The sequence below is a fragment of the Symphalangus syndactylus genome, chromosome 23 (assembly GCF_028878055.3).
Source record: "Symphalangus syndactylus isolate Jambi chromosome 23, NHGRI_mSymSyn1-v2.1_pri, whole genome shotgun sequence".
Lineage (NCBI taxonomy): Eukaryota > Metazoa > Chordata > Mammalia > Primates > Hylobatidae > Symphalangus > Symphalangus syndactylus.
The window spans coordinates 70,472,980-70,482,500 of NC_072445.2; the positions used below are offsets into that span (position 1 = coordinate 70,472,980).

The 9,521-nt window shown below is 48.0% G+C and overlaps 1 protein-coding gene across 9 annotated transcripts in view; it reads right to left on the minus strand.

The window, feature by feature from the left end:
* The window catches only part of DUSP22 (dual specificity phosphatase 22), a 58,672-nt gene extending 50,376 nt beyond the window's left edge, over positions 1-8,296 (minus strand). For 3 of the 9 annotated variants that reach the window (XM_055262778.2, XM_055262774.2, XM_063632688.1), the window contains exon 1: positions 7,539-7,676. In XM_055262778.2, the coding sequence (XP_055118753.1) occupies positions 7,539-7,559 (21 nt within the window). In that variant the 5' untranslated portion in view covers positions 7,560-7,676. Of the gene's footprint in view, positions 1-6,966; positions 7,251-7,538; positions 7,677-8,210 lie in introns of those variants that run through there. The other 6 variants (XM_063632695.1, XM_063632697.1, XM_063632701.1 and 3 more) reach the window with 6 other exon arrangements.
* Positions 8,297-9,521: the final 1,225 nt, after the last annotated feature.

A 9,521-nucleotide genomic window follows, 5' to 3' on the forward strand; every position in this document is an offset into this window, starting at 1 on the left:
AGCTGTGCCAGGGAGAGGGAACGCTGCCCCTTTCTGCCCTGAGTGGATTTCCACATGGGAGACGGTGCCTGGCCACACCTGTGGCACATGCCTGGTGTTGGGCAGAGCAGCACCCGAGGAGCTGCTGCAGCAGCGTCCTGGCAAGGATGGGAAGTCTGATCTGAGGAGGCAACTCGTTAAAAGGAATTGAAGATGAGTATTTTACATACATTTTAAATATTTTTAAGTAATGTAAAGAGAAGACCAAATTATGTCAGTCAACCTTTAACTTCATGTTTCAGACCAGGAGATTGAGCTAGAGTTTCAAGACTGGAAATAGAAAGCAGGTTGCTCAATCCCTCTCTGTAGTCACAGTATGATTCTCTTCCACATAGAATTACAAAGAAGATTAAGCAGGGCTGGTTTCAAGGAGACTAAATAAAAGGCCCATGAATATTTCAACTTCTACACTAGTCAGCTTCATAATTCAGACTTGAAACCCAAAAACTTTGACCCATCTACTTTCATGATATTTTTGTGGCTGTAATCCCTGAGTACAGAGAAAGAGAACATGAAATAAAATCAGCCGGGCGCGGTGGCTCACGCTTGTAATCCCAGCACTTTGGGAGGCCGAGTCGGGCGGATCACGAGGTCAGGAGATCGAGACCATGGTGAAACCCCGTCTCTACTAAAAATACAAAAAATTAGCCGGGCGTGGTGGCGGGCGCCTGTAGTCCCAGCGACTCGGAGAGGCTGAGGCAGGAGCATGGCATGAACCTGGGAGGCGGAGCTTGCAGTGAGCCGAGATCACGCCACTGCACTCCAGCCTGGGCGACAGAGCAAGACTCCGTCTCAAAAAAAAAAAAAAAGAAATAAAATCAAATAATTTTCCAGCAGAGAGATGATTTATAGAGGAGACCTGGGAAAAACAAGGTGTTCATCTGGAACAACCTGGCTGACCAGTCAGCCCATGCAGGAGCTGAGCTCAAGCCAGATACAAGAAAAACAGAGAGAAAATGAAATCATTACCACCTGGTAGAAAGCAAGGACAAGTTGGAAAAAAAAGTCTGTAAAGGCAACTTGGGAATGTCCCACTATGCTAAAGTAATAAGCACAGAATTGATGCTAATCCTCTTTGGGCCTTTGAAACTGCTGTTCTTTCCCTTTGCTAGGGACGCTGTTCCTGAGTGGCCTCCCACAAGATGACCGTTTCCAGGGAGGTCTCTCCTGACCACCAAACTCCCTGGCACTCTCTCTCTCATATTGCCTTGTTTTATTTTCTTCACCACATTTATCAGTGGCTAAATGGCTGTATTCATTTCCTTACTTTCGGATTGATCTTGCAGCAGGGGGTGCATCTGTCTTGTCTCCTAATGTGTCCCTAAAACCTGCCCAGAGTCTAACACACTAAGAGGAAGTCAGTGAATAAGTGGTGATGAAACAGTACAGGCCACAGAGGAAGACGGTCTCTGGCATTCCGCAGGTCAAAGATTCCTGTTTCCTGTTACAAGACTGTCTGGGCATAGACAATATAGGCAGAATTCTTCTGCAGAAATGCTTTGAAATCACCCTAAAGATTCTCCACGCTTGATGGTTCCTCCTGATGGATAGCTTCACACCCACGTACTACATTGTGCTAACTCCAGCTTCACAGAAATGCAAAAACACAAATCCTCAGCCACAAAAACGCACTTAAGCACAAAAGAATACTGCTTCTAAGGCAGGAAATATTTTGAGTTTATTTTTTAAACATTTATTTTAGTCCTTCAGGATGCATGGCATCTAAGAACCCCACCCAAACTGATGCTAAGAAGTAAATTCCTGAGCAAGCAGCTGCACAAGGCCATGTGTGGGGTGGGGGTGGCAGCGGAATCTTAATTCTTTCTATGTCAGAAAGGACTTTCTGGGTTTCAAAGCTAGGGATGAAGGGGAAAACTTTGGTGGATTCCTTGAAGGGTTAAATGTCACAGAGACTTTTTAAATGCCATTTGGCCATGGACTTAACCAGTTTGCATATAAAAAGGGAAGAATATGAGAATACTCTCCTGGGCCCTTAGAACACTGTCTTTAACATCTGTTCTTCAACATGAAATAAAACTGTAATATTAAATGGAGAAAAGAGAGAGCCCTCGGGGGGTGGTGTAGAGGAAAGGAACCAGAGCCCACCGGCACGTGGCCATCTGTCTGTCTGTCCTGCAGCAGTGGCTGAGTGTTCATTTCCTGCAAAGCTGCCTGGGACTGATCTGCATGGCAGGGTCTTCGTGTCTTTCATATTAACAACTCACTACAGGATCTAACACAGTGCCTTGACTGTGTTCAATAATAATATGATGAACAGGTGAATGGATGGATGACTGGCTTATGCAGGCAACCAAGTCACCTGCTGCCAGGTGGAAACAAATGAATTTAGCAGCACAAAGGTGCCTGACCTTCCAGACCCTTCCCGTAAGAAAACAGAGCTTCTCAACCCTGTAAGCCCTATTCCACCTTTTGATAACTCTCCCGTTCCAGATCACACAGGCTCAGGAAATTCTGAGAGGAAGAGCCCTCAATAGTGGTTCTCAACTGGGGATGACCTCACTCCCAGGGGACATCTGCCAACATTGGGGACATTTTTGGTTGTCACAGGTAGGGAGGACGTGCTACTGGCAACTATTGGGTAAAGATCTGAGATGTTGCTAAACCTCTCACAATCCACATGGCAGTCTCACAAGTAATTATCCTGAAATGTCTACAGGTGCAGCCATTGGGGAACACTAGTCTATGCCTAGAGGAAACACATTCTCCTTGAATTATAATCCTTTCCCAACTATACTCCCTCATCTTCCTAACAGGGCAAGAGCCATCCTCAAGTGTCAGTCACATCCAAGAACACTCAAAACAGACTGTATTTGCACTTTACAGTTTGGAAAAATGTGTTCTAATAAATTCCCATTTGCTTCTCCCAATAACCCAATTAGTAATTGGGGAAGGTATCATTACCCTCATTTTATAGCCAGTAAAGAGACTGGATTAGCTAACCACCTAAGGTCTTTTAGTTCTATACATCTATGAATCCAGGAAGGAAAAAAATCCTGAAGCTTAGAAACATTTAAGTGACTTGTTCAGGATCACACCCATGAAGCAGCAGTGGTGGAGGTGCCCCAGATCAGGCTTTTTGTTAGCCAGTCCCTCTTAGCAACAGTGGGCTCCCCATGGAAACAAGATGCACCCACTGAAGTGAGGCCTCCCGGCACCATGAGAGGCTTCCCGAGAAGTACAGGGATGGCAGCCATTCCCACAGGCAGGCTGCTTTCAGAGGACACACAGCAGGGAGGAAGGAAGAGTCCACAAGACCAGGCAGGCCGGATGCTTGATGAGCTAAACGAACCCTGGCAGTCAGTGGAGGGCAAGATGCCAACCAGAGGGTCCTCATACCCTGCCCTAGAATGCAAGGCTTCAGCCCACTTTTAGGCTGATCAAGATAAAGACTTCTTGCACACGAGAAGCATTTGGGGCAGCCTTCTCTGACATAATGTTTGGCTAGAGACTAGTCGTTTGTTTTGTTTTTAATGGGGTATTGTAGTACTGGAGACTAATAAGTAGACAGTGAGGATAGGAGTTTTGTTTATAGGCTCTCCCCCAAAAGATTTGAGGGTTCAGACTCGAGAGAACTTTGAGTCAACTAGGAGTTTTCAAAGGTTCCACAGGAACACGACATTTGCATGCAACACCCTGTTTAGTTTAACCCTAATCTTACCAGAGACATTTACTGGACTAGTATCTTAGCAGCGTGGTGAGGCACTCTGAGTCCAGGCTCTGCTACTCACCAGCTGGGTGACCCTGGCAGTTCCCTTAGCCTCTGTGTACAACCAGAAAACAGGCATGAAAATAACAGGATCTACTTCATGGAGTTGTGGCTTACTCTATGTGGTAAAGTACTCAAAACACACCATAAACTCATTGGCGATTATAATTTTGGCCAGAGTGGGGCATCTACCTAGGAATTGCACACAAACAAACAAAAACAATAAGAAAATAGTTTTAGTTGTTTGCCTTTTACCCCCTTCCTTATCAATGTCAAACGTGAAGGAAGAGAGGAGGTGATTTTGGCCATTTGACAAGTAATCGAAGCTATGAGGAGCTTTTCAATTTACTTTTTAGGAATTTTAAAACTTACTTGGGATGAATTAGCATCTCAGCTCAAAGGAAAGACTTTTCCTATCTTCAAAATCAGTGGAGACTGGGGTCCAAACCCAGTTCTGCCCTGCCTAGCATTACTTATGCTACCTAACTTCTCCAAATCTCCATTCCCCAGCCTGGGCAAATATAAGGTCGTTTGACTTCATAGGGCTACCGTGAGGCTGAGATTTTATAAAGTGTTAAAAAAACAAATGGTTCACAGCTGTGTTGTTGTTTTTTGTTTGTTTGTTTGTTTTGTTTTTTTGAAACAGGGTCTCGCTCTGTCGCTCAGGCTGGAGTGCAGTGGCATAATCTCGACTGGCTCCAACCTAGACGTCCCGGGCTGAGGTGATTCTCCCACCTCAGCCTCCCAAGTAGCTGGGACTACAGGCACAAGCCACCACACACTCGGCTGATTTTTTTTTTTTTTTTTTTTTGTATTTTTGGTAGAAACAGAGTTTCGCCATGTTGCCCAGGCTGGTTTTAAACTCCTGGACTCAAGCAGTCCACCTGCCTCAACCTCCCAAAGTGCTGTGATTACAGGCACGAGCACAATATTCTGCCGTACAGGAGACCGGAATGTACCGACAAGAAAAGCCACCATAGGGATGTGAAATAATAAAAACTGCTGTCCCAAAGCAGTCAGAATGGAGTCTGCACTGTTTAGACCAGAAATGCTCTTTTGCCAAAAATCACCAATGTGTATGAGACTGGAAAGAAATCTTGTCCCAGTAACCTCAGGGCACACACATTCCAAGTTATGTTAGTTCCAAAGACACTGCACATATTTATAAATGTTCCTAGAAAAGGATTTCTAGGATTAGCACCTTCCACTGATTCTGCAAATCAACTATTCTTCTTTTTTTTTTTTGCAGATGAAGCCTCGTTCCAAGTCATCCAGTAATATATGGAAAGTTCCAGTTAAGGTTCTTAAGCCACTGGCCTCCTGTGATCTATTTTGTCACTAATTAACCTTGCGATTTGGGTTAGTTCCTCCTGATCTCACGGCAAACATCTTCACTGCAGCAGGATTCCTCGCCTGGGCTGAACGCCCCTTCTAGGCCACTTTCATCCCATCTTCTGCTTTCCCCACTTTTCTGAAATTGCCTATTTTATCCTCTGGAGCCTCTACTCAGCCCTACCTTGTGTTTCTTCTCTCTCTCACTCCCACACACATACACACCCTGTGTTGTGCAACACAGCAGCCATTAGCCACAGTGACTATCGAGTACTTCAAATGTGGCTAGTCCAAAATGAGATGTGATTTAGGTATAAAATACATGCTAAGCTTTGAAGGTTAAGTGATCTGGGGGTCCTGAGATTTTTCCTTTCACAAAGACATAGTAAAAAACATGACATCTTCCATGAATAACTTTATATATTGGTTACAAGTTGAAACAAATTTTTAATATATTGTTAAATAAAATATATTACTAAAATTAATTTCACCGGTTTATTTTTTAATGTGGCCACTGGAACATTTTAAGTTACATATATGGCTCGCATCATGTTAGTGCTGGACGCGTGTTGATCTATACCGAAGGTTCTGTGAAGGAGCTTTGGGTCATTTATCACTGCACTCCCTTTTCCTCCCTCCCCACCCACTAGCACAACACCTGGCTCATAGTATGTACATAATCAGTAAGTGTTGAAGCAGAGAAGTCTCTAAATCTCTCTATACATGTATTTCTTCATTTATACACTGTGAGTCTCTATTCACAAGATAATAAAAGTCAAGAAATTTATTACCCATTTTGAAAGGTAGAAAGTATATATTACTGCTTTTGTTGAAAAGCATGAAAAGGCAACCATCTGTATTCCTAAATATATTTTTTGAATTGTATTATACAAATACTATAAATGCTGAAAACGGTGGAGAGTGAACAGCTCAAGTGGGAAAAACTGTAGAAATAACCAAAGGAAAACTGAGATAGCACCACCAATGGGAAGGCAAACGGAGCCCACAAACTTATGATGACCATCTTTAGTGTTTTGTTTTAATTTAAAAAGCAGAAGGCTCGTGGTGCTGATGGATTCCAGTGCTCATGGGAATATAATACAAGTATTTATCCAAGAGAGAGATAGTCTGTTTCCAAACTTGATCACTCGCCAAAAAAAAAAAAGTGAATACAATCTCCTTACCAAAATACCCCAGTATTGATATGCAGGCCCCAAACACACAATAGTTCTTTCACAAACTGAGTAACCAGGACACAATAAACATGACATGGGCATGTGAAAAGTTAGCTAGGTTTTCCCTGGACTGACCCCCCCTGCATTTTCCCTTCCCTACCGTGAATCCGCATTTGCAATACTCCAGCCCCAACACCCAAACCACTGCTGACCCAGTGCTGAGGGACATGAAAAAAAAACACAGCCACACTGCCATCCCCACCCCGTGTGGAAGCTAACAGCATGTAGAGATGAGGGTGGGTGGAGCACAATGAAAAAGTGAGGCAGAAAGACGACTCATCTAATCCAGGACCATTCAAAGACCTGTAAAAAGGTACTAGTCTTTGTTGAGAGCTTTGTAAAGTCTTGTGAATCCTTCCTTGAAACCAGCCAAGTACCAAGTAACAAAATCCTTAACCTTGTGATTCACATGAATACACCCCGGCAACTCTCAGCTGCCAGAGCTGGAATCTGGCAACTTCCTTGGACAGGAAAGGCTATCCCACGGCCCGGGAAGTGAGGTGCGGGAAACAAAAGAACACGGGGTGGGGCCCAGAAACTGACGGGACAAACGGAGCAACACAGATTTTCTAGAAGGCCTCATCAGCGCAAGCAGCCAGCAACAGGTTGCCCTTGTTGCAGAAGTCACATAACCTGATCAACTCTGAATCTTTTCTCTCCTTCCCACTTATCTGGAAACAGCTCAGGACGGAGGACTCTGTTAACTTCTCTGTCCACAAGAAAAACTTATCTGTGCTCACAGGCACACACACAGAATCTGGGGAGAAAGAGGAAATTACAGAGCACACCCGTTTCCTAATGATGGGGGGTGGTGGTGATGCTTCAAGAGCGTAGTTTGGGAGCGAAGAGGAGGGCAAAAAAGAAACCACATCCATTCGGGGCTCAGCTGATCTCTCAGCAGAACAAGTGTCAACGCTTTGAAAGGGCACGGCTTGTTTCGGCCACAAACACGCACCGGCTGGCGAGGCAGGCGGCTGGGGGCTGCCTACCCGGAAGCCGCGTGGGGCGGGGGCGGGAACACCTCCGAACCCCGACTCCGCAGTCGCCGCCCAGGGGCGCCGCCCCTCCCTCCGCGCCCGTCCCCACCGCGGGAAGGGGCACCCCGGGCTCGAGTCGTCGGGCGGCCAGGACGGGGCGGCCGGCACCCGTCGGAGAGGAGTCTGGAGAGCGGAGGCGAACCCGGCGCGAACGAGGGAAGACGTTACCTTGTTCATCCCATTCCCCATGGCGGCTGAAGGCGAACGCTAGCGCCCCGGCCGTGTGGTCGCAGGCTCACTATGGCATGTTACAGGGAGGAGGAGCGGAGGGCGGGCGGGGACGAGGCGCGCGGGAGGGACTGAGCGCTCGCAGTGTCAACGAGTCCGCGGCAGGGACTGGCCGGGCACCCCAGGGCGCGCCGGGGACCCGGCGTGGAAGGCAAGGCTTTCTGTGCGGCGGCCTAGAGCTTCCCGGCGGGAGCAGGGCAGCGGCGCCGGAGCCCGTGCCGGGAAATGGTTCCGCCTTGCCGGTCCCCGCCCCGGTGCGCCCCGGGCAGGCCCAGCGTCCCTCCTCGGCCCGCCCGCCCGCCCGCACCCTGGGACCGGTAGCCGGCTTCCTGGCTGCCGCGCCCCACTCCGCCCTCGCGGACCCCGGCTGGCGGCCGCGGGGCGTGGGAGGCACTAGGCTGGGGTCCCCAGGCGGCCGGTCTCGGAGGCCAGAGCGCGTGCGCCGCCCGAGCCGCTCCGCTGGGACACCCGAGGCTGCGGGGCGGGGCCTGGCGGACGCGCAGGCGCTGCCCTGACCGGGCGGCTGCGCTCGTCTCGGAGCCCGCTCCAAGGTCGGGGGTCTCCAGATCCCCTTTGGCCTTTTCCCCTGGGGCGACTCCGGGGGCCAGTTACCAGCAGTCGCTGCCCTGCCTCGGCTGCCTCCGTGAATCAGGTGCTAATCAGAGGCCTGGTCTCTGGGGGCTCCCCTGCCTGGGTTTTCTGAGTGCGGCAGATTTAGGCTGGGGGATTTCCTGCGGACCTGCCCCGTGCACCAAGATCGAGAAGGCTCGCCTGGTGGGGAGAGGTGGGCTACGTGACTCACCCCGGGGATGCCTGACCTCCCTACCCTGGGGGAGCAGATGGCTGGATCTCTGACCTCAGACCTCACGGCCTTAGATGATGTGTGTCCCTTAATGTCTGCATTGTGGTTCTCTCTGGAATGGATCAATTTCTAACCTGTAGCAGAATTGTTTTGGGTATTCTATCAACGTTATTAAAGTCTTAAGTTCCTCTCCGGTGACAGAATCCTTGAGCCAGTGGCTTTTCTTTTTAATTTATGTATCCTCAACAATGTCCTGAACATAGTAGGTGCTTAATAAATATTTGCTGAATGAGTACATGCGTCAATCTGATGTGCCCTGGCTCACCCCTGCTGGCCTCTTTTTATCTTCTTGCTACGCGAGTTACAGACATGTTGGTCTCCTGTCTGTTCCTTGAACCTGTCAGGCTTGCTGGGCTGTGCTCTCTATCCAGACACCTGGATCCCCAGCTCTCTGCATAGCTGCCTGTTATCGCTGAGGTATCAGCCCAAATGCCATCTCTCCTAAGAGGCTTTTCCTAACCACCCAATTCCAGGTTGGTCCTCCAGTCACTATCATATTATTCCGTATTATTGATCAGAAAATACATTTCTTTTTATCTGTCTCACTAGCCAGCAACTTTCAGATTAAAAAAAAAAGTTGTCTTATTCAATAATACAGCCATGTGGCCTGGGACAAAATCTAGCACAAAATAGTGATTTTGTATATATTTGTCAAATAAGTTAATAATTTCTTGTGGCCGAGAAAACGGGTGAGGTTCTGAGGAATGTGACCGTTTGGAAAGAGCTTGTAGACTCCATCTGTCGCCATTTCTGTCCTTGTACACCATATCTTCTGGGCAACAAATGGTATCAAAACCCCCCGTGTAGAAAGCCCTCACTCAATATGCGCTTGCATGTTTTCTCAGGTAGAATGGGACCCAGACCCGGAGTGCCCTTTCTGCCTCTTGTTTTGGGAGAGTGTTCCTTCTTCACTGCCTTCACTTCCTCTTCTCCCGCCTGCTTCTCAGTCACCTGGACAGCCTGCCCTTTCCCCTCTGCCGCACACTGCCATTAAGTAACTGTTTTTACCACCTTCCTGCTTAGAGACAACACAGAATAGTTAGTGGACTGCCTGGGGAATC